Here is a 23,953-nt window from a genome sequence, read left to right as displayed (position 1 = left end):
AATATTTCTTACTTCGGACATTGTTTTGTACTTCAGGAGAGCTTGAGGTCCTAAACACACTGTTCATTTATACCGTGTTGAAGAACACAGAGATGTAAAACTCGGAAGGGCAGAAATGCGGCTGCCCGTCTGAATTCAGCCACATCCTGTGGGAAAGCCGATGGTTGTGATGAGCCAGGAAAGGTTTCATTATGGCAGGAAACTTGTGTCACAGTGGACCAACTGACTGTGTGCAGTACACATCTTTCAAGAAGTATATATCCCAGGTTAGGGCTGACCAGACTAATAGAAGATGTCCTTTGCCATGTCATAATACCAAGGATTTATGGGAAAATGGTACTTAGTATCTGGAAAGAGATATTCAACTCAAGATAAACTGCAGGAACTGAATGATCCTGCTCATATTGCCAGTCACAACTATCAGCCAACAGCTCATATATCATATCACATCACATCACATCACATCATATCATATCAATATTTTTTCATGCAGATTTCATTTCTTGTCAAGATCTTGTATTAATGGCAGGTGAGTAGAGCCACTCGGTAAAATCTTCTTCAGCACATCTCTAAGACTTTCAATGGGGTTAAGGTCAAGACTCTGTGGTGGCCAATTCATGTGTGAAAACGATTCCCAATGCTCCCTGAACCACTCTTTGACAATTTGAGCCCAATGAATCTTGGCATTATCGTCCTGGAATATACCCCTGCCAACAGGGCAGAAAACATCTGTGGGATAGCCTGGTCATTCAGGAGATTCAGGTGCTCAGCTGACTTCACTTTATTGCTGCAAAATGTTGCTGAGCTGTAATAATGATCCAGTCATTGGCTTTTAAGTATTTGCCCATTTAAATTCAAATAGGAACTTTTTTTTGGCCAAATCGTATTATGACTACCAGGTCACCAGCAGAACAAAGTCGTTGCCACAGTCGGGTTACTACGTTACTTTTACAGATCACAATATTACAGATCCTGTGGTGGGACACAGCTTAATCCATTTTCACAGGCCTAGGCTAGGCAGCCACCAAGCCCCTTCCCTTTCCTGGAGATGGGGCTGCATTAGGTCAGGTTATGAGGAACATCGTCACATCACCGCATGGAGAATCGCCGTTTAAAGAAGTTCATGAAATGTGTGAGAAGAGTCATACTATTTTCTCATTGTTCTATGGTTCAGGTCTCTTCTTCCTGCTTCCTGTTTCCCATATCTGGGTCTGGAGTTTCAAGGTTGCATGTTTTAATTTGGCTCCCGTACAAGAGAGGGTGTGAAATACAGTAACTTGTGCGGTAGTGATAACTGCTACAAGTGAATTGTTTTGAACATTCCCATGCATTGTGTCCAATATAAGGCACTTCGCAATAACGGAAATTAATGAGATTTTACTTTTGATGCCATACTGACTTAGTCAAACAGTTATTGTTTCATTAATAACAAGATTTAAATTCCTTGTTAAACGGATCATAAAATGAAAAGTGACATGTTGTCAGTATAATCTGTACATTATGTTCTCAGTTTCTGAGCCCATGTAGTGACTTCCACTATAGAATCATGCCTGCATTAAATGCAGTGCCACCTGAATCTTTGAATCTCTTAATGATATTATATACTGTAGATGATGAAATTCCAAAATTCTTTGCAATATTCTGTTGAGGAACATTATTCTTAAATTGTTGCACTATTGTTGCTACCAATTAACCTAGTTAGCTGTGAGATATTTAACCAGGTGTTTTTTTTAGCAGTACACAACTTTTCCAGTCTTTTGTTAGCCTGATCCAACTTTTTCGATCCGTGTTGCTGACATCAAATTCAAAATGAGCATATATTTGTCATAAAAAATAACATTTCCCAGTTTCAACATTTGATATGTTGTCTTTATTTTTTTGTCAATTAAATATGGGCTTATATGATTTGTAAATCACTGCATTCTGTTTTTATTTTAATTTTACACAGCATCCCAACTTTTGTTTTGGAAACGGGGTTGTAATATATAATATTATTTTATATTGTTTGGCAATAAATGTACCATTATTGTCATATTGTGTAAGAAGTGGCCCGTGTCATTGGTGTCAACAATGTAATCTTTAATTTCTGGCATTTTTTGTGATTTCTAATGAGTATTCTTTTCTCTGTATAGTGAGCTACTTTTCAGAAATTACATACATGGCATGAAAGTTAAGAAGGATTTGTAAGAAAAGCACAGCACGGTCATCGTTATATTAACTCAAAAAGAACAAACAGCTACATCTCTAACTGTAGGATACAACATAATACAAATTGAAAGTTAGATTTGAGTTTTGGGGAGTGGAGTATTATTACAATGAAATCAAATGAACAAAGAAATTAAATTGAACATTTAAAATGCTTAATTTTCCCCTAGAATAATACAAAAATAATTTTAAAATACTGACATACTATTTTAAAATCTATCACTAAAATTAGTGGTATTTAAAAAACGTGCAATGGGGCTAACATTTGCTAATCGCACAGAAGTATTATTGATTTTACCATTAGCTGAGACTTTTTTTGTTGTTGTTGAACAAACAGGAGCAGATGTGGCCAGTGGAGGTGGGATGTGGCCAGTGTTCAGGCAGCACTGGTGGATATCCTGTTTTCACCACTTTAGCTAGCAGCAGAGGGCTGCAGTGGCGTCTTTATCTCCTCTGTCACTGCGCGTATGGGCGACTCCTGTTACTCGGGGGCCGCGGTATCATGTTACCAGCCAGTGAAAGGGGTGAGGCTGGCACCGTTATGCAACAAGCCCGCTCGATCGGTGGAAAGAAAAGCTAGGTGTTGACATTTGTACTTCAAAGAGGTAACTGGCAATCATATGCAGATGATTAAGACTAATACCTGATTCGCTGGTAACGCTAAATTGGATATTATAAAACTGTACTCGGTTCAGTCGTCTTAAACGCGATCCACCAAGAACAAAATTGCCGTCGTAAGATTTTTGGCAAATAGTACATAACTCAAGCTAAACACGCTAAAATCCATCAGATAGCGTATCCGCCGTTTTACAAAGAAAGCGCAAGATTAGTCTTTTCCTCTTTTATATGAATATCATCAGGATGAGAAAAATTTAGAAAATATATAACAGTATGCTGCCCTCTGCTGGCTTCCAGCGGATAACACAGTACTAGGTTTTTCAGTAGCGATAAGAACATGGGTGTTTTTTTTCCGTGTATCTGTCTGTGTGTATGGGTTATGTATTGCCAAATGTCCCCATAATGTGATAAAAACCTGTTATTTTGACGCTTTTGGCAACATTTTTTTGGTCTTCACAAAGCAAAACTCAACTTTATAAAAATCTGTGACTGCATTGCATTTGTTTGGTTACACATGGTTAAGGTTTGGGCTGGGTAGGAGTGTGTGTTTATTCGGACTGAGGGTGAATCAGAAGAATGACGACGGGCTGTCATTACTCAGCAACGGGTCATCAGCAAGCAAGCCAATAAACACAATCTGAAGAGGATTTAACCGAGCTGGACATCAACACCAGACCGCTGAGCGCAGAGCCCATCTGCAACTCGGTTTATGCAAGGAGCACAGGCAGAGTAAAGTGCAACAGCCTGACCATCTCCACGCTGTCAAAAACTTACCGAGTGGTCATGTTAATGGTGTAATGGTGGAAATCACTTTTTAATAAATCTATTTCCAATGAGGACACTTTGCTCAAGTGACTGGCTGCTATCCCATGGAAAAATATTATATATATGGCTCTTCATAGGAGTGGCACATTAGTTAGCGAGCACTAGTGCCTCACACCCCAGGGACCAAGGTTCACGGCTCTGTGTGTCATCATGGGGTTTCCCTTGGGGACTCTGGATTCCCCCACACAATCCAAAAACATCCTCAGGTTAGCTGGGGAAAACAAATCGCTTGTCCTACTCATGGTAAATTGGTTACAGACAATGGATGAAGGGCCCCTGATTCCTGAATCCAAACATGTGACTTTATGAAGAAATAAGTGGCACCACCTCTTTTAAATAAAATATTTATTAAAAATATTAAAATATTTAAACAATTAAAATATTACTGTCACAAAAGTAATATCCAAACAGCTTCAGAACGTAAACTCTTTATTTTCTCAGCATATTTTAAAACAATATGTTAAAGCTTATTCTAATAGTACCTGTACAGTGAAAAACAAGCCAAACATCACCGTTCATTAAAACTGCGACAGCAACAAAACCTGCAGCTCCCCCAATAAGACACTTCAATCATTTTGTTACAAAATACATTTTACTTTAAATCATAGAACATTTACAAATGCATTTCTTTTTATATGACATCATATAAGATAAATCACTTCTAAATATATATTTTTTTACATCATATAAAACAATATCTACAATTTACTTTCAAATTTGTTTTGCAACAGTTATGCAGAAACACTGTTGTTCTGTACCACACAATTTAATATAATCATACTTTGCAATAGTATGTGTCACTATAATTTCTCCTCCATTATGACAATCCCATAGGACAGAATGGAGGTTGGGGAGAATCGGGTGACCACTGACTTAGTTCAGTCCAAAAGCGATGACCTTTAAGGTGACTAAATCCTCAAGGGCTGATCAAGTATTCCATAAGTGTGGTTCCCACGTTCTCACTTCTCTCTGATTTAGCACAGTTTCCCAATAAAAAGCACCCATTACAAATATTCTATGGGCAGGAATGGTGAATATCGTCAGAACTAATATTTCGGGTCAATTGTGCCTCCATTCACACAAAGGGTTTGGCTGTGTGACAAGACTGATCACGTATTCAGGACAGTTTACTGTAAGACCATAAAGGGAAACACTGGATAAAACAGACCCTTGAAGGCAAATCCAAGGGGAGGGAAATACTGTAAAACACACAGTAAGCATCACAAATCACAAACAAATGCAAAATGCATATTAGAACAATGGGGACTTTGTAAGGAAAACTTACAGTGAGAACTGGTAACTTCTATAGATACTGACAAGCAATTGGACTTAATTAATAAGTAACTACAAACTATGTTAGTTGTGTCATTTTACTTATATGCCATTGGGGAAATTGGTTGAAGTTCCAAGAAAGTTTTTTACCCTGCAGTACTACATAGACTGGCAGGATACACTGGATGAGTGAATTGAAGATGGATGGATGGATGGATGGATGGATGGATGGATGAACTGCTATGCCCACATTCCATGGTATGTCATGTAATTAACTTACTCTCTGTTCCATTACACATGTACAGAAGGCATTATTACACAGAAAATATCAGCACCTAAACTTACTGTAGAAGAAAGTGACTTTTGTACGTGACTGAATGAAAGCTTCATGCTTTTCTGTATAAAATATTTAATTGTCATTTTAAATAAACATATTAAAGACTATTAAATATCCATTCATTTGCATGAATACATTCTGGTAAAGCAACATGTAAAACTGAAACTTGGTCATACTAAATTTCTGTAGTGGGTTTGGGATAACAAGCGGATAACAAGCGGATAACCTACCTTTATTCCCCCAAAACAAAGGAGCTTTAAATTTTGAAATCTTTAGAAATCTGTGCTTTTTAATTAGATTTGGCACTGCAATTTTTTCCCATCTGTTCAAGGATTAAGCTGAGCAGCACTGATTTGTGGGACACTATGTAATCACCGAGGAACAACTTGCCAAAATGATTTGTAGATGAGATTTTATCAGTGTGTGATAAACATTCTCTCTAGAACATTTACAGGATCACTGTACTATTCACAATATACTTTATTGGCACATCACAAGATAATTTTGGTCATTTTGAACAACTGGCTACTTGGCCTACGCAGTATTACAATAACCTGGAGCCACAGCCAACAGAATCCCCGAAGGAGAGGAACAGCAACAAAACCTCAGGAGATCACTACAAATTATCCAAGAGCAAAGCCTACACTGACTGTGCAGGCAAACAGTGACAACCAGAAACACATGCGATTGCACCTTATTCTACATCAGTATTTTACGTGGCAAACAATTGCACTATATGAAGTAGATTGGTTGACTTGCTTGATAACCAACATATTTTTTATAGCTATCTACTTTTTCCATCTGTAAAGTGTTTGTTTTCTTTATATTTGATATTATGACCCCATCTACGCTATACTGATCTCTCGTCTTAGATATGAAAGTAAGGTTAGCCATTGTTTATGGATAGAGTAGATACATGCGACGTCATTTTTACTGTGATTCAAAGGAAAATAATAACATTAATAGCAACTAATGAGCAACTAATGAATAACATTCATAGCGACATGGGGCACGGAAGCTATCACTGTTGTCTTGCACCTCCGGGTTCGGGGGTTCAAATCCCTGTCGTCTAGAGTCTGAAGGTTCACCCCAGAACCACGTAGGCTTCATCCAGCAGTCCAAAAGACGTGCAGCTAGTTAAACTGGTGTCTCTGAATTGTCTGCGGCGTGCATGGGTACGTTCCCCGTTGTGGACTGGAATCCCTTCCAGGGTTCACCCGGTTGTACGGCCTATGCTGCCAGGGACAGGGTCCAGGATAAACAGACAGAAGGTGAATGGATATTCCTGACAATATGTGTATGTGTGTATATATCCCTGATAAGATCACCCCCCCCCCCCTGCCCACCCAGCCCCCTAAAGTGGTGCAAAAATACAACACACAAAAAATAAGTTAAAAAAAATAAATAAATAGATGTGCTTTGCCATATCTAAATGGTAAACACTGGGTACCAGTATAAAGGATCTGGATGAAATATACATGTATTTATATGGCAGGAGGAACAGTTGGCGAATAGCACATGAGTCACCGGGAAACTGCAGCGATGTCACAAGTCACTCGCCTAAAACGTGCCGTGTGGGCGTTTTGGCCAAGTGGGGAATATGACAGATTGCAGTTACCCTGGGATGGTCTAGGGTTACCGTTGAGAATTTCAAAATGCCATTACTATCAAGACACCCTTGTATATGTTATACATCATATCTTATATAACATAATATCATTGCTGTCCGACGCAAACCGTACATGTCCACTTATTGACGATTGTTATTTTTTTTTACTATAGATGGGATAAGCCTGTTCTCCTCTGTCTACTGATAGCGTCCGACATTTAATTGACCAAGAGATGTTTTATTTAGTCACCTGTTTAACTAGCATTTACTTGTACTTGTGAACACTTCACAATTGCCATTAATATGGATTACTTTACAATTTTAAGTTAACACTGGTAGCTACATAGCTAGCTAACTAGCATCATTAATTGTGAAAACAAAGTGAGATTAGTTTGTGTTTTTTTGATACTGACATATTTATTTCACTGATAATCCACTGAAGTCCATTTAAAACATTAACCTCACACCGACATCCATGTAAAGGTTTCTATTTGTGCGGCTAAGGCTATCTCATTGCGTTGTTTCGATTTATTTAGATTTATTTTGTAAAGCATTTTCTGAGAACATTTTTGAAGATGAGTGTTTCCCCATCGGACAGCAATAATAAATAATATAATATAATATAAAATAATATAATATAATATAAATGTGTTCGGTGTTATAGCTCTTAACTGGACAACAATATAGAAACTGAATGAATGGATAGATTCTTGGGATTATTTCAAGTTCCTGTAAATATGAACGGTGTCATAATTACATCTAAACCAGCTGTACAACATCAGACACGGAAAGTGCTGTGAGCTCTACAGTATCAACAAATGAATTGAGGGGACACAGCATGTTTGAATACAGTACTTTACATCTACGCTTCACACCACTCGCTAGTTAGCTGGCAGTGACCTAAAATTACTTAATATATTAACACAGAAAACATAAACATGGGTGTAACCAGCGAGCTGGGATTAAAAATGCATTTTAAAACAGAGAATTTTGATTTCATAAATTACCTGAGAAGAGGATATTATCAAGGATAACAGAAATGTATGTTTAATTAAGGATCGACTCCAACACAGATATAAGACGTCGAAGCAGTACCACATTGGGTCAGGTGGGGTACGTTTGTGATTTAATGGATTGGGCCCACCTGCTAACATGTACTCATCTTTAAAAAAAAAAGAGAGAGGAAAAAAATCTGCCAGCGTATTGATATAAAACATAAGTCCAGGTAATTTAAGAAATCAAAATTCAGTGAGTAATACATTGAGTATAGAAATACATTTTTACGCACTTGTATGTACTTTGTTCTGAACTGATTCTCAGGGGTCTAGAGCCAAAATAATCAGACGCTTCATGTCTTATACTTGAATGATTTTGTTGTAGTGCTCTATATAATGGTCACATAACACTGTAAACAGAAATTTGATCATCTGTAACTGCGAGTATCAAGATTTCAGCTTAATCAGACAGATGTTGATGATACTTCTGTGAATTTGCGCTTGGGTACTACAACCACAATCTTTCTCACCACAGCAACAGCGATGTTCTGTTTTACTGTCTGTCTAAGGAGTATTCTGTCATAAAAATCACAGCTTAACAGCCACTTATGCCAAATGCATAATTCGATATGAGCAGCTCCCATTGCCCAGTGGTTGCCTGCACGTTGTTTTTGCCATTTTAATGTTTTGCAATGGGCCTCTTCCGTAAGTGCTTAGTTACACAAAGGTGCGGCATTTCCATACTCGCCATCGGACGGAACTGTAGGGTCATTAGAGGTCACGATCCCATTCTGGAAACGCCTGTAAGCAGTTGAAACGTGTGGAGTAGAAAAAATACAGTTAATTTAAATAAGGCAGTACCTTATCCAAAGTAAGGCCACTCCAGACAGGTTCTACATGGTTCTAACGAGGAGCCTGAAAGCTGTCGTAGCGCCAGAAGCTTGCCGTTGGGGTTCCCTTCTGAATTCTGCCATTTATTGGCCATCCTGCCGTCCCACACTGGAATGCCGAGGGGGGGGGGGGGCTACATGTTCCGCATGTCTGAGAGGTTGCCGCTCTGCGGCTGCGAATGGCAGTGCTGCTGTTCCTGTACGTATCCCATGGTGCCCGTCTGAGCCACGTGGGCCGTGTGGAAGAGGGCCGGCGTCTGCGCACAGCTTAGGAGTCCCGGGGCCTGCATCTGCTGCGGGGGTGGAAGCAAAAAGCCGTCACGTCTGGGCGGAGTAGAGGCGGAGTAGAGCCTCCTGGCGGCGGCCGGGCCGGAGAAGAGCCGGTTACCTGAAAGAAGTGATGCTGGTGTTGCTGCAGAGAGGGCTGGGAAGGCGGGGGCTGCTGGGGGTAGACGGGCTGAGCCAGGGGCGACATGAAGCTGTTGTGGGGCAGGACGATGGGCGAGGTGAAGACGGGGGAGGGCACGATGACGGCGCTGCAGTTCATCTGCTGCACAGGCAGCGACGACGCCATGATGTGCTGCTCCATCGTGTATCTGTGGGGGGGGGGAGGAGGCAGAGACTGTAGGCGTGGGGCAAACCAGCTTCTCCTGAAGGGGGGGGGGGGGGAGTTCCATTAAATCAAAGCTAGATAAGATTTTAACAGCTCTGAGATATTAGTTAAGTTCTCCTCCAACGAGCTTGATGGGCTGAATGGCCTCCTCACGTTTGTAAATTTCTAAAGTTCTTATGATCAACTTATTTTTTGCCATTATACTGCTAAACATCTAAATACATAAATAAATAAATGTATAAATTCGTTATAGTGTATAATTACAATTCAGTCTGGATTACAGACACATGACTGGTACATTTTCCATCAAAGACTTCCTGATTTACTTTTCTACCCCTTTACTGCATGAGGCTGATTGTGGAAGAGAGGAGAAGGGGAATCAGGATGAAGGAGCTCGAAGATGCTCGATACCACGTCCACTATTGGACCCAGGCTGTCAAGATGAGTGGGACTGCGGCTGCAAACTGATCCAGGCTTTTTAGTTTAATAGTTACTAGCCAAAAATGTATGGCAGGTAGAAACTTTTCATTTGTATGCTACAGTGGTGCCATGGACCAGCAGACACATACATACTGAGGGCCGTGACACTGATTTCGTTTCAGTGCATTTCACTGGTTCGCCCCAGTTCTTGCAGCCTTACTTGGTTTGCTGCATGGCTGCGCTGTACTGCGAGGCCTGAGACGTCCCGGCGCTGTCTGGCATCAGGGGCTGTATCGGCTGGTTCAGTAGCATCCTGCAAAGACGACGGAGAACTCCTGTCAAATACATGCCTGACAAGGCAACAGAATATAGAACTGAGGCCTGCGATACTGCAGCAGACTGCTGAGGACCCTCTCCTCCCTGCAGTGCATAGACATGCTGACCAACCAGATGTGCGCTTCCCTGTGTGTCTCCTTTACAGGAAAAATAATGACCTTCAGCTCAGAAGATGGAGAAGCTTTATTATACTACAACCCACCAATGAAATGATGTTTTATTTGTCATTTGTACAAATACCCCGGAATGCTTCTTTTCACTTATCCCATCATGCACTGCTTTAACAGACAATAGACCGCAATGCAGAATGGGCAGGAGGCTAGCGACCAAGCAGCTAAGTGGTTCATTTTGTCTCTCTCTCTCACACACACACACGCACACACACACACGCACACACACACACACACACACACACACACAGAGCGTGGGCCAAAAGTAGGTATGCAGTTTTTATTTCACAAAGTTATTTTCAAAAGTATGAGTACACCCTTTAGCATGCTATTCTCGGTTAGCATCAATGTCCACAAATGCTTGCGAGATGAACTCCTTCAATTCATCCACTGTGTGGGGCTTCCTCTCACAAACCTTCTCCTTTATCACCCCCCCAAAAAATTTTTTACGGGAGTCAGGTCGGGTGGCCAGTCAACGCTGCCAAATCGCCCGATCCAACGCTGCGGAAAGGTGTCGTCAAAGCTGTATACACACTTTTAAAGATAACTTCGTAAAATAAAAACTTTACTTTTAAAATAAAGCATTTACTTATAATGCCCCACAGATTTATATATAACAGTTGAGAGTGAGGCTTGGTGTCTGAAGGCGGGGGGGGGGGCATTTATACGGCACCCCTAGAGCATCATGGGGGCCAAGGGCCTTGCTCAAGGGCGACCTCCCAATCACGCAGAGGCCTAAACCACTGAAGGACACAGCATCCAATCAGAGTGCAGGGGATTCCTACCGCAGCTGTCCGTTTTGACTGAAGTCCGCGTCTGGGAGTCTTTGGCTGGCGTCGGATGCCAGGGACAGGGGCAGCTGTACAGGCCGCGTCGCTGCCGGGGGGAACCCCAGGGGGCTGCTGTAGAGGGGTACGGTCACGCTGCCGTGCGTATGGGGTGGCAGGCGGGGGGCCTGACCCTGAGCGACACACATCAGCTGCTGATGCTGCACCTGTGGGCGGGACACAAGGGACAAGCTTCTGAGCTCGTGGGGGATGTCCCCCCCCCCAAGCAAACAATTCCAACAATGTAGTGTATGTGTACACCTTCTTTTTTCTCTGAAACAGAATCAGTGACCCCCCCCCCCCCCACCCCCCCTGCTACATAACACACTCGCTCTCTGTTACCAACGTCCTGATCTCGTGGGAGCATGCTGTCCGCTATTCGCTCTGTTTCTTTTGGGGTTTCCTTAATGCTAGACTTCTACACCTGAGACACTCTTAGTAATGCACTGTGCCTGTAAGTGCAGCTTCTCTTTGATGAGCTATGTGATCAGTTTCTTCAGTAAAGCCGATTTCATCTTCCTACCAACTTCACATCGATCTCCCCACCTTGCTTCATCCTTTACTCCTGCTGGCTATTTTGCTCTTCCACAAAGTTAGTAATGAAATCTAACTCATCTTCTTGCCAACTCCATCCTGACCCCTGCCACACTTCCCTCCAGTCCCTGGAGTAATTGCCGGTTAAGGGTCTTGCTCAAGGGACCACGGGCAAAAACATTCCAGCGATAGAGTGATTTGAACACGTGATCCTCAGATCGCTAACGGAGCCTCTTAATCCGCGGAACTACACACTGCCCTGATTATCTTGTATCTGACATCGTTCCATTGATTTGAAACATTTTTACACTCCAGCCTGATCTCAAGAAACCTGGTTCAGATGCTAATCAGCTGAAGTCTTACAAACCATCTTCTAATCTTACTTAAAAGTTTTTTTCTCTCTACTTCAGGCTTGCAGTATCCTGGATTTTGCTCTCTTCGCTGCACTGACACAGCTCTCCTGGGGGTTGTTAATGACCTTCTTCTTGCTGATAATTCTGAGGTCCTCAACATCCTTCTCCTCCTTGGTCTTAGGCTCTGTATTCAATACCGCCATAGCATTCATCTCGCCAACCATTCAGCCATGTACCTCTTACCACACTGACAGACGATCATTTACCTCTGGAGCAGCACGGATCTGCTGTTGTTTCCCCTCACCCTAGGTGCCCCCCCGGGGCTGTTTCAGGCCCTCACTTATTTATCATTTATATGCTCCCCCAAGGTTAAATCATTCACTGTCATGGTCTTAGTTTTCATTGTTATGCTAATAACCCTCAGACAGAGGTGGGTAATTCAGACCCAGAGAGCAAGAGTCCAGGCCAGTATAAAGAGTCACAGTCCACAGAGTACACAACTGGTCGGCTGGAACAAAACTTTGGTCTGGACTTGCACTCTCTGGACCCACCCCTGCCCGCAGATCTATATCATTATTTTTTATAAGTTTATTTTTGGATGCTTATGCTTTGTAACTAAACTCCTGCATGTTTATATCTTGCTTGGAATTTTTTTCCGTTGCATCCTTGTTTTGTGTAACGTGTTAGTACGGCACTTTACGGCGTTATACCAATACAGCCATCTGGCAGGATGTCTACCTGAGTGGAGGGAGAGCTGAGCGAGTGGCCCGATGTATCACGGCAGCTCGGAAGGTGCTCCTGACCTACGGGAGGCTGCTTGGCCTGACTGTAAGGCTGCCTGCCGACAGCCTCCTGGGGCAGCTTGGCCGGCCTGCCCGGACCCTGCCGCAGATGGCTGAAACCCGCGGGGCCGGGGGGCTGCCGGAGCATCTGGGGACAGGGACAGCCAGAGCTCTGTCAAGTCACCTTTACGAGGCGGGAGATCGGCGGCGGGTAAAAAGGTCGAGCGAAAGCTGTGAACGTTTAGCCTCGATCCTGGGACCGGCGAGGGATTCGGCAAGCTAATGGAATCGCAGCTCAAGCTGAAAGCTCGGCTCTGATTCGCTGCCTTTTTTTTCTATAAAAATGATCAACCAACCGAAAGAAATTATAACCGAATCCTAAAGCTGCTCTAACTGATATCCTGAATTATGTTCCTCAGAAAAGCAAGTCACCACGAAGTCAATGAAATGTCCACGATCCTGATTGGCCACAGCGCCATTCCGTCTTTCACGTGCAAACGATCTGCTTCTCCTAGATTATGACACCATACATGGACGAGGCCATAAAGATGACAGCCGTGTGGTTGTTCTAGTGACTGTCCTACCTCGAGGTTGGAGCTGCTGACTCGCTGGAGCTGCTCTTTGATCTCATGCAGCTCCTGTTGCTGCGTCTGGATGTCGGCCTGCAAGATGCGCGTTCGCTCCTCCAGCTGCTCCTTCAGCTCATTCATGACGCCCAACTGCGGCGGCTGCAACTGGTACATGGTCTGTTGCGAGAGAAAAACACATTAGATGCAAAAAAAAATCTCTAACTGAAATCAAGGACTGAAAGAACAGATTTTATTCATATTTCCCAAATATTTGAATACAATTTAGCCACTTCCACTTAATTATATTCACTTATGTCCAAATTTAAGACTCTTATATTCAACCTATTTGTTCCAAAATAACTTCAAAATAACAGCACTTACCCCAAGATACCCTGCGCCATATATTTATCTTAGTCAAATATGTATTGCTTTCATTTTCAAAACTTGTTTTAACCCTGAGGCACACTGAAACAATTTCCGAACACCTACGGCTGATTTGGTTATACAGTACGAGCTTAATGGATGTGATTAATGAAAATAACCAACCATGACAGGAGGCTGGTTGCCGGTAGCAGAATGAGGGACGCTCGGCTGGGGAAAGACATTGGAAGAGTTTTGGCTCTGAACTAAAGTCTATAAAAGAGACGGGAGACAGAAACACGCAAAAGGTCATCCAGGAATATCCCCGACCGATAACTGGCCACAAATATTGTCTACTGCGAGCGGGGAAATGACTGGCAAGCTGTTAAATGGGGCAGTGGGTCGTCTGGCGATGGAGGGAACAGATACGGAGTGTGATGGCTGCCGGTTCATGCTAGTGGAAAGCTGAGCTGCCGTACTAATGAGCGGTAAAATACCCAAGGGTGTACACAGGCTACACTAACACACTACTGATAAAAACACCAGGGTAAAAAAAACAACGCACAAGACAGCAATGACGATAATAATAAATACATATAATAAATATAATTATGAAAATAATAATAATAATAATAATAATACATGGATGATATGTTTGCATGCAGGTCTGCTGGACCTTTGAGCTGTTGGGCTGGATCCTGGAGGAGCTCTTCTCTGGCACAGTGGACATGGACTGGCGTGTAGGCGTGCTGGTCTCCGTGAACCTCATCGAGGAGTTTGCTGCGGGAGAGGAATGACAAAGGAAACCTGTGACAGTAGCAAGACAGCTATAGAAAGGGGTCTTAATATCTCACTCTTAAGAAATCTTATACCATTTCACTGATTGTGTGCAAAATCCCACCCAGACCCCGATGTCCAGCTACACCCCCTTGTAGCACTTTTTGTCTTCTTCTGTCCTCCCCGTGTGCGTAAGCTTATTTTTTATTTCCTCTTCATATTAAATCCTAATTCCTTCCTCCCATCCCTGTGCCAAATGGTTCTTTTGTTCTGTCTGCCGCCCAGCCTGGGGCTAGTCTTAAATGAAAATAAGGCGAGGCCCACAGAATACTGCATTTCGAAATCTTGGAAAAGACATATATCAGAATATTAGCAAACGGCACATAGCTAGAGCAATGGGTAGCAGGCTTCAGAAGCGTCTAGCCAGACCTGTTTGAGAGGCCGGACCCACTTACACACAGAGTCCGACATGGCAGTGTGGGACGACTTGCGGGAACTATGAGAGGACACAGACCGGGTCCTGCTCACTCTGGGCGCTTCCTGGCTGACATCCAGGTAAACATCGTGACTCTACTCAAAGCAAACACAGTAACTATGAACATTAAGGACAATTGTAATTTGGTCAAAAAATGTACTCTCTACAGCAGTGGTATTCAAAGTTTTCTTTTACAAAGCCCTCTATTGGTCCCTGCTTGTTCTGACCCCCCTTCATCACACAGATACAGTAGATATACAGTAACACACAAAACGGTATTACAAGTATGCGTCATGTTATTTTCAGTTCCTACTGGTTATAGATGTTGCTTTGCCAGCCATCACATTTTATTTTAACGCTACTAGAAGCTATAAATTTCTCAATGTATTGTAAGCATTTTAACATAACATTTTAACTTGTCCACTGTAAACCTTTGTTGCATTGCTAGTATGTAGTGTCTGTCTGTTTTTCACACTTTAATCATTTTGATTTGTTCAATCGTACAATGTGTACAGGCATATAATGTGTTCATATTACTCAGTTCTGTTTTTTTGTGCCCCACGGTTTGAATGACTTTGCTCTACAGACACTGCCTGGTCTACAGTGATATTGTTTACATTTTGCCGGATCTTGAGTTTTGATAGCAGAATGGTGATTTACTGACTAATTTCTTTGATGTTTTTTTCAGCAAAGGAATATAAAAAGGTTAACACTACAGATACTGATTTTTTTTTACAGTTTCAGCCAAACATTATGAGTTAAACATGTTATTCACAAAAAATGAGAACAACAGTTTAATCACACTAGTTTTTTTTTTTTATCGATTTCTTATTGCAATTTGACGTTTGTTACATAAGCTTTTTCTCTAGTACTATTTGGGAAATTTAGGATTTTTAGATTGTGGTGGTAAATATGTCATTAGTATATGGACGGATATTTTTTTTATTTCGGTGGTTTTTAAGGAGCAAATTAGTAACGTAAATCAAAGGAAGGTTGTACTTAACCTATAGACAGCTAGGGGTCTCTGTTACCGTAAATTGATAAAGCCTCTCAATATTAAGGCATACAGACCCCGTGCCGAATTTTCATTGTATTAAAAGGGGTCACAAAACTAATAAACTAATGTTTTAGGAAGGTCTTCAAACAAAAACTTTGAGAACCATTGGTCTACTGAATATAACCTGGATGAGTGACGTTAGAATTTTCAAACAGGAAGTTGGAACCTTAATTAAGGAGGAGGAGGGGACTTCAGACAGGGTCTCTTCAAGGCCCAGCTCTCTCCTCCGCTCTGCCCGCACCTCTGCATAGCTGTGCAGAAGAGATATTTTTCAGGGATCAGGCTAAATATTTAGCTGAGGCCACCTTACTTTAGGTACCAACCATTAAACAGGAAACAGGAAACAGGAAAAAGGACAAAGCTCAGAACTGAAATAACATTAATCTAAGAATAGTTACAGGACTCATCCCAGACTGAAGTTATAGATTAAATGTCAAACAGAAAGCAACAATTCATCAAAATTTCCTGTAATTTAAGGGAAGCATTTCATGGGATGTCTAAAGTGAAACACAGGCACATACCTAAAATGCTTGGGGTACAAAAATTTTTAATATCAATAGAAGTAAAATATATGTATAAACGTAGATGTCAGGGAGAAGTATAGCTTTCATTGAATTTCAAAACCATTTACCAATATTAAGAGATGCATTTCTGTGCCTTGCATGTTTTTCAGCCTTTGCTGAATCTTAAACGCACACACAATACTTTACTCGAGCTCATTTCAGCTGACAGGCCAGAGGTGAACACCAGGTGGCACTGTGGCATGGCACCCTACCTGATCACAGTGTGGGTGCAAACGATAAACTCCGGTTTGGAATTCCACTGGTGGTAGGTGATGTAATAGTGTGTCTGGAGCCAGATCCACTGCTGTCCTTTAGTCAGAAAGCGATAGTAGCAGGACTTTCCCTTTCCGAACTGCATTACTGAGGAGGGAAAAGGGTGAGTGTGACGTCCAGCCAAAACGGCGAGCATTTCAGGTCACGTCGGGACCAGCAAATGGCGACATTACGGAGTGTGATTTAATGCTACCGCTAATCATCCTGAAAAACTCATCCTCATTGACGTTTGATAGCTGAAAAGTAGTTATTACCTACAGTTGACTTATTTTGCCCTTTGGAAACTGTTCTTTAGGTCCAGCGGGGGTAGAGGAAAAGCATGTCTTTAAGTCCGTGGAGAAGCTCACTTACATTGTTTGTGACATTCTGCGATTAGCTCCAAGTCGTCGACATGATAATAATCATAGCCAGACGTTCCGAGAACCTCAAAAGGCAAGTAGCCAATTATAGGTGAAGCTCTGAAAGGAAATCAAGAAGCTGCTGTGATACAAGGTAACAGTTTCTTACTAAGATACATGTTAACAAGGTGCGAATTATACGAGCGGAAAATCTGGGCCTGCATGAAATTGCGACTGTCCAGTGCCAACACAATAGAACTCACCATTCATTTTCACCAATAGCCCTGGTCGAAGTTCATTATCAATGACAATATTACAAAATTACACTCTTTCTTAATGATATTTAGTCTATTAAAATCTTCAGTATTCTGTTTACTTCAGTACATTGTGACAGCGGACAGCTGAAAATGGATTAATTGACCATAGGATGTTATATGACACATTTGAGCCTTTTAACTCTGGATGTTTTTGTTCCATCCACCAAAGGAGCTTCCTGAGAGCCCATTCTGGTTTTGTTTATTAGTCACCGGATATGTGCTTTAGTGCACAGACAGCACTCAAATGAAGACTGGGACTCGGGAAAATCTCATTTACATTTTTACATTGAATTTTATTCATCTGTTACACACTTTCATCTGTAGCGCTCTACAAATGAGGAGCGAGTAGGACCAGGCAGCAGCTCTGGCAGAGCTGGGGTTAAGGGCCTGGCTGATGGGCCTAGCCCTACATACTGCCCCCTGGCAACTGTTTTGTCATTCTGACACTTTGAATTAGCTCATTGTAGTCAAAGATCTCTCTAGACTAGAGAGCGCATCCCAGTTTCACTTCCACACTTTCCTCACATTATAAATAGACCACAGTTTCAACATAGAGATCTTCCATACAACATTTCACAACATGGTCAAGGAGACGTACGCTTTAGGACATATGCTTAACATAACCTAAAAGTACATACATATACCATTATGTAATACATAATGCTTCAATACAAACCATATGCCCTACAACCGATGGCTTTCTGTATGCAACTGGGAAACAAATGACTTACCTATGATCCAAAAACAAGAACTTCCATTCCAGACTGTGCCTGGAGGTGAATTCATCACATGGATCTTCAACAGTGCATAGATCCTGGGAAAAACGGACAAACGCAAACAAACACAAACGAAGAGCAACAAAGCTCAGATGTCACACAAGTCATGTCAGGTGAATCCGTGGAACTTTTCCAAGGTGAAATCAGCACACTTCTCAAGTGCCGTCTGGCGGGCTTCACCTTTAGGAACTGTGGCATGGCCAGTCGCACGGTCGCCACCAAGCAGACCTGCTCGTCCAGGGAGGCCTGCAGCGGTCTTGGCATCACCAGGTCAAAGCCGTTGCAGGACATCGTAGGCACTGTGTGTCACACACACACATGTTATTTTATTTATATATACTGTATATATGTAATTGAGAAGAAAAAAAACACAACGTTAAAATTCTCTTCATGTTTGTGTAACACTGCCATTTTATACCCATGTATACCCAAGTATTTTTTGACTTGACCACTACCCCCACCTCATATGGCTAATCAATACCTTTTTTAGCACTAATTTCATTAATTAAGTGAGCTGATTATGAAATGTAACAAACACATGGAACGGCTGAGGTGCCCCTGAGGAGAGGTTTGGGAACTGAAGCGGCGTTCATCTAGCCATCCAACGTGATATCAGTTACTTTTTAGAGAACTGAAGGAATCCTTGTTTGTTTTTATTGTGTTACTCTTAATTTCCACATGTTCTAATGTTAAATTGTGTTTTTTGTTCTGAGCAAACACACACTTAGTACCCAGATAAACAGCTTTAAACATTTCCTTTGACTATCTACAGTAAGACCTTTGCACAGTAATGCATATTATAAAATCAATTTCAATATAAAAATAATCAATATTTTAATCAATATCTATTTATCTTTTGAGTGCAATATTCACCGTTCTTATCTCCATATTCACCCATCTATTTATCAACTTTATATGTCATATTTATTTTTATACAGATTGTTGTATGTGGTTCTGCGTACTGTCTATTTTTGTCTTGTTGTGCGGTTGTGTAATGTGTAGTCTCAAACAATTTCCTTTGGGATTATAAACTTTTATTTGGGAATAAAAGTTTTTTTATCCTTATACCCAGTTTGTCATTGTGATATTGTGATATTGTGATTATTGTGTGTATGTGTCTACCGTAACACTGTTCAGTCTGAGGGGAAGAGAATTTAGATTTTTTTTTTTACTAAATAGTCACTATAAAGGAAATATGATCCGAATCTTATCTGATCTGAATCTGATGTTGGTGGAGTACATGTAACATTTACTTCTGACTCTGTCTAAACAGCTGCAACATACCTGGCTGGTTTAATAATGCAAGAATAGGATTCCTGGCTTTGAACCACATGGAAACATCGTCTAAAGTTGCCAGGCAATATTTTAAGTAAAGAGATGGAAATTTGTTCTTGCACATTGTAATTTTCCAGTCAAACAGAGGTCTTGGCATTAGCTTTTCCCTGGTGAACATACAATATGAGAAAGTCCGTTCAGTATAAAGACACTCTTCAGGGTTTGGAGAGTAACTTCGGCATTATTCTGCACTGAAAACATGCTGTCTTATTGGTATGTTTTGTGCAATTTTAACAAACTTAACAAGTGTGTGCCATTAGGGTACTGAAGAGTCCACGACATATTTACCGCAAGATTTCTACTCATCAGAATAATTTCTGAAGTCTGTCAGGTACATCGCACCATAAAAAGACAGAGATTAACACTTCAGATAATCTGAAAGAGCCAGTTTGGATCCTGTCAAGGTTTAATTAAGCACTGGGATAAGTTACCGGTAAGCACTCTGAAAAGCACCAATGTAATTAAATTTAGTTTCTTATTACGGAAATTTTCCAAAATGAATTAAAGAACAGATAATATATACTGTACAGGAAATAAAGCAAGAAATGTCCATCACTGCAGAGAAAGTAAGGCTGCTTTAGGAAGATTTTGTAACTTTGAATCTAGTGGATATAGAAATTGGATGGATGAATGTCAAATGACTGGTCAACAAACTTTCAGCTAACAACACCACTGATATTTCCATGCTTCCAAGCGTGTCTGTGTGTGTATACACACACACACACACACACACACACACATACACACACACACACATATATATACATATATAATACATTTTACATTTTTAATTTCATTTTTTGGCATATAAATACACTTACCATAGTTATGAAACTTGAAATCGCCAACAAATTTCACATACTCATATGTAGGGGGCTCTTTTGGGTCGATGTTTCCTCTTGCTAAGTGACAACAGAACTCGATGTGTGACTCATCTGAAATGACAGGCAGTGCATCTGAAGAGGGAAGCCATTGTTATTGCAATACTTAAACAGTAAACCTTTTAGAAAGAAAAAAAAAAACACGCCTATTTAGTCAGTAACAATTAAATAACATGCACCAGCTCCCCCTCTCTGTACTGTAAGTGTAGATGGCCGCATACTGTTAAATGTAATAACTGTTGGTTAAAGAACAGTCTGCGGTCTTATAATTCTTTTATTCATACAAAATTACAGCTTAAAAGAAACTACTACAGGATGAATAACAGATAATAGCAATAGTCAACATTCAACTATTTCAAGTCCCGCCCCTCCATTTAAGCTCTTGTCAGTTTCAGACGGTCTTCAGCCAAAATAAATAAAGGCAGAAAAAGTAGGACTAGACTCTCCAAACACATTAATTTAAACTGGTCTTAGTCATCGCGAATTCTCAAACGCAGCCTGGAACGGAACACTTTCATGTGCAAATCATACAGATGTGATTCAGCAGAGGAAGCGGCTTACATACGGAGACAGCGAGGGGGGGGTGGAGGGGGATGAGATATATAAATATGTCATTTGTTCATTGTCCAGACATGCCACAAACTTTTAAGAGAAAAACAGTGTCCCCCTTTGAAACAGCAAGTTTCAGTGAACACTGCACGAGCAAAACAACAGGGCATTAAACACGCAGTGACTTACCCCAAAATGAAAAGCTGCCTCATGTTTGCAATAAAAATCCCTTAATATTCCCAAGTCTGTAGTTAACTGTGTTATGCAAATTGCAAATTAAAAATCGAGTGCCTTTTGGTTGAAGTAAACCCAGGGGACAGGCTAGTGAGGCTGCTTTTAATTTAGACATGATTTGCAAATCTAGGTGCTGCTTGTGCATCTTCTTGTATTAGAGCTCTGTCGCTGTTTAAATCTGGTGGTATTTAGATATTGAGGGACTAAGGATTATTTTGCACTACAGCAAATAAGCACTGTGAATTTCTATACCGTGACATCAGTTGTGTTTATTGCTTCGACTCTGTAATCTGAGTTCTGGATTTTATTGGCAAAACAAATCAATCCAGCCTGATCTGACACTGCTTGGCACCATAGCAGAAAAGTATAATAATGTTCCAGCAGTGTTGCACTGCTGTGCTACAGATGAAGGAAAGACAACAATGCCTTGCTTGTGTCCACTTATTACTCTTTAATGAAAAAGACTTTTGCCACACATGACACTAAGTAACTGTTTCAGGTTTTTTCATATGATGTTTCTGATTTTCCAACTAAACAGTGTCAGTATGTTCCAGTCTATGTTTAGCAACATTCAGACTAATAGCACTTTTTTAAATGCCCTTAAATTCACAGTGTTCTTAAAACATCGTTAGTAATGCTTATGAAGGCTTCGGAGCTGTTTAATTTACCACCAGATCTCTCCACTTTGTGCGAACAAAACATTAGCTATCAGGCATTAGCTATCAGACATTAGCTATCAGACATTAGCTATCAGACATTAGCTATCAAGCATGTTCATATGACACCACCTGCAAAAAGATCCTGGCTCCTTAATCAGATACATGATCCACTGTTGCATTGTTTTCAGAGGCATATTAATCAACATTGTAAAACACCAGAGCCAGGGCACACCGACTGAAGACCAAACATGGCGGAAGGCGTTGCTGGGTTGTCAGCACGAAAGGCCAGAGAGGTGTGTGGAAAGAATTAAAAATGGTAAAACTACAGTAGCTATATTCCTAGCAACTTAATTTCAGGCACTGTAGTAGGGCTTTCCGAAATTTTTATATTTCCGGAGGGGTTTATGTTGTACAAAAAGGTCACAGACTGGTAAAACGACTGGCAGGTTGATCTGCAATTTCACAAGTTTAATTAACATCTTGTGAGAGTATTGAGGGACCACCGAAGACTCTGATAAAAGATTTCAATGCTTTCTTAGACATTGATACCATGGTGTGCCATATCCCTTCGGCGCCCTGAGCACCAATCCAATTAATACTCCAGGTTACTATAAAAAACATCAAACTACTAATGGTGGTTTTAATTAAAGGAGGGGCAGCATGGTGGTGCAGCATGGTGATGCAGCATGGTGATGCCTCACACCTCTGGGACTCGGGTTCGAGTCTCCGCTTGGGTCGCATGTGTGTGGAGTTTGCATGTTCTCCCCATGTCGTCGTGGGGTTTCCTCCGGGTACTCCAGTTTCCCCCCACGGTCTGAGGCTAATTGGAGTAATCAAATTGCCCTTAGGTGTGCGTGTGAGTGAATGGTGTGTGAGTGTGCCCTGCGATGGGCTGGCCCCCCATCCTGGGTTGTTCCCTGCCTCGTGCCCGTCGCTTCCGGGATAGGCTCCAGACCCCCCACAACCCAAAAAAGGATAAGCTGGTTGGAAGATGGATGGATGCTAACAAAAGGGCAGAATGTACATATAGATCAGGCTGCATCCTTACCCAAGATGATCATTAGCAACCCAATAAACTTTGTAGATCGGATGGGTGAATACAAGTAATTAATCAGCATTTTAATGAGAAGAAGAGCCCTCAAGACAAACTGACATGATGGATTTAACATGCATCACCTTGCCTGTGCAGCCGTCTGCATGACTTGTAGGTATTTATGCAAAATTCCTTTTAATAAGAAGGACAATTTCCATGTTATTTATGAAAGCATTCATTCAGGAACTGAGATTGCACTACACGCACATCAGACAGGGTACAGACCTTCACCGCAATAATGTATTAACCTATTTCAAGAAAGCGTCCATAATCACTTAATATAGATGTTTTTATGAAAGTCTGCTGTGACTCTGCCCCTCTCCACATTGTCTAGTGTCAAAGTGCACAGCTGTGAGTTTCTGCAATCCAGAAAAAGGACCAGACAGCCCTCATGCCAATGTTTGTCTGCCCAGAGGCAGCGCAGAAGAGGCAGAATTAAAGGCCGTTAATGGAATCAGCAGTCGGCCTCGTCTCCAACGTGGGGAGTCACAGCTCTGGGGAAACAACAGGGCACCGGCGGACTGAAGAGAGGGCACTCACTGTCCATGAAGTCAGGGGTGACGGGGTCGGCCATCAGCATGTGGGACGACAGCAGCTTGTAGACCTCTCCATGTTCTCGCTCAGGGAGAAAGTTCAAGATGTTTTGGTCCACCATATCTGACTGATACAAAAGAGCAATCTGTCATGCATTTAATGAGCAAATGTGTGAACTCCATAACAGACAAATTCATGTATCCATCGGTAAAACATATTTGCTGTTTGTCAGAAAATGTGCCATAAATATTATGTTCAATTCTGGTGTCAGAGTCAAGGTTACAGAAAGGCAGCTACACAGCAGGCAAGCAGCAGGAACGAGAATAATGGAATCGGCATCTGTGTGTATGAAATATATTACTAAATGTGAATAACAG

General features: G+C 41.4%; 1 protein-coding gene across 8 annotated transcripts in view; it reads right to left on the bottom strand.

Moving 5' to 3' along the window:
* Positions 1–7,569: 7,569 nt before the first annotated feature.
* The window catches only part of LOC111859839 (neuronal PAS domain-containing protein 2-like), a 56,092-nt gene continuing 39,708 nt past the window's right edge, over positions 7,570–23,953 (bottom strand). For 6 of the 8 annotated variants that reach the window (XM_023842866.2, XM_072717542.1, XM_072717544.1 and 3 more), the window contains exons 7-22: positions 23,583–23,703; positions 20,448–20,561; positions 18,472–18,590; positions 18,247–18,329; positions 17,212–17,318; positions 16,800–16,947; positions 16,191–16,275; positions 14,948–15,062; positions 14,392–14,495; positions 13,902–13,988; positions 13,371–13,532; positions 12,743–12,934; positions 11,076–11,284; positions 10,005–10,097; positions 9,140–9,347; positions 7,570–9,044 (exon numbers count right to left, since the gene is read on the bottom strand). In XM_023842866.2, coding sequence (XP_023698634.1) covers positions 8,886–9,044; positions 9,140–9,347; positions 10,005–10,097; positions 11,076–11,284; positions 12,743–12,934; positions 13,371–13,532; positions 13,902–13,988; positions 14,392–14,495; positions 14,948–15,062; positions 16,191–16,275; positions 16,800–16,947; positions 17,212–17,318; positions 18,247–18,329; positions 18,472–18,590; positions 20,448–20,561; positions 23,583–23,703 — 2,106 coding nt within the window. In that variant the 3' untranslated portion in view covers positions 7,570–8,885. The remainder of the gene's footprint in view (positions 9,045–9,139; positions 9,348–10,004; positions 10,098–11,075; positions 11,285–12,742; positions 12,935–13,370; positions 13,533–13,901; positions 13,989–14,391; positions 14,496–14,947; positions 15,063–16,190; positions 16,276–16,799; positions 16,948–17,211; positions 17,319–18,246; positions 18,330–18,471; positions 18,591–20,447; positions 20,562–23,582; positions 23,704–23,953) is intronic. The other 2 variants (XM_023842873.2, XM_023842872.2) reach the window with 2 other exon arrangements.

This window comes from Paramormyrops kingsleyae, chromosome 10 (genome assembly GCF_048594095.1).
Source record: "Paramormyrops kingsleyae isolate MSU_618 chromosome 10, PKINGS_0.4, whole genome shotgun sequence".
Classification (NCBI taxonomy): domain Eukaryota; kingdom Metazoa; phylum Chordata; class Actinopteri; order Osteoglossiformes; family Mormyridae; genus Paramormyrops; species Paramormyrops kingsleyae.
The sequence above is the reverse complement of the archived record's forward strand: the minus strand, read 5'-3'. Positions and strand labels throughout refer to the sequence as shown.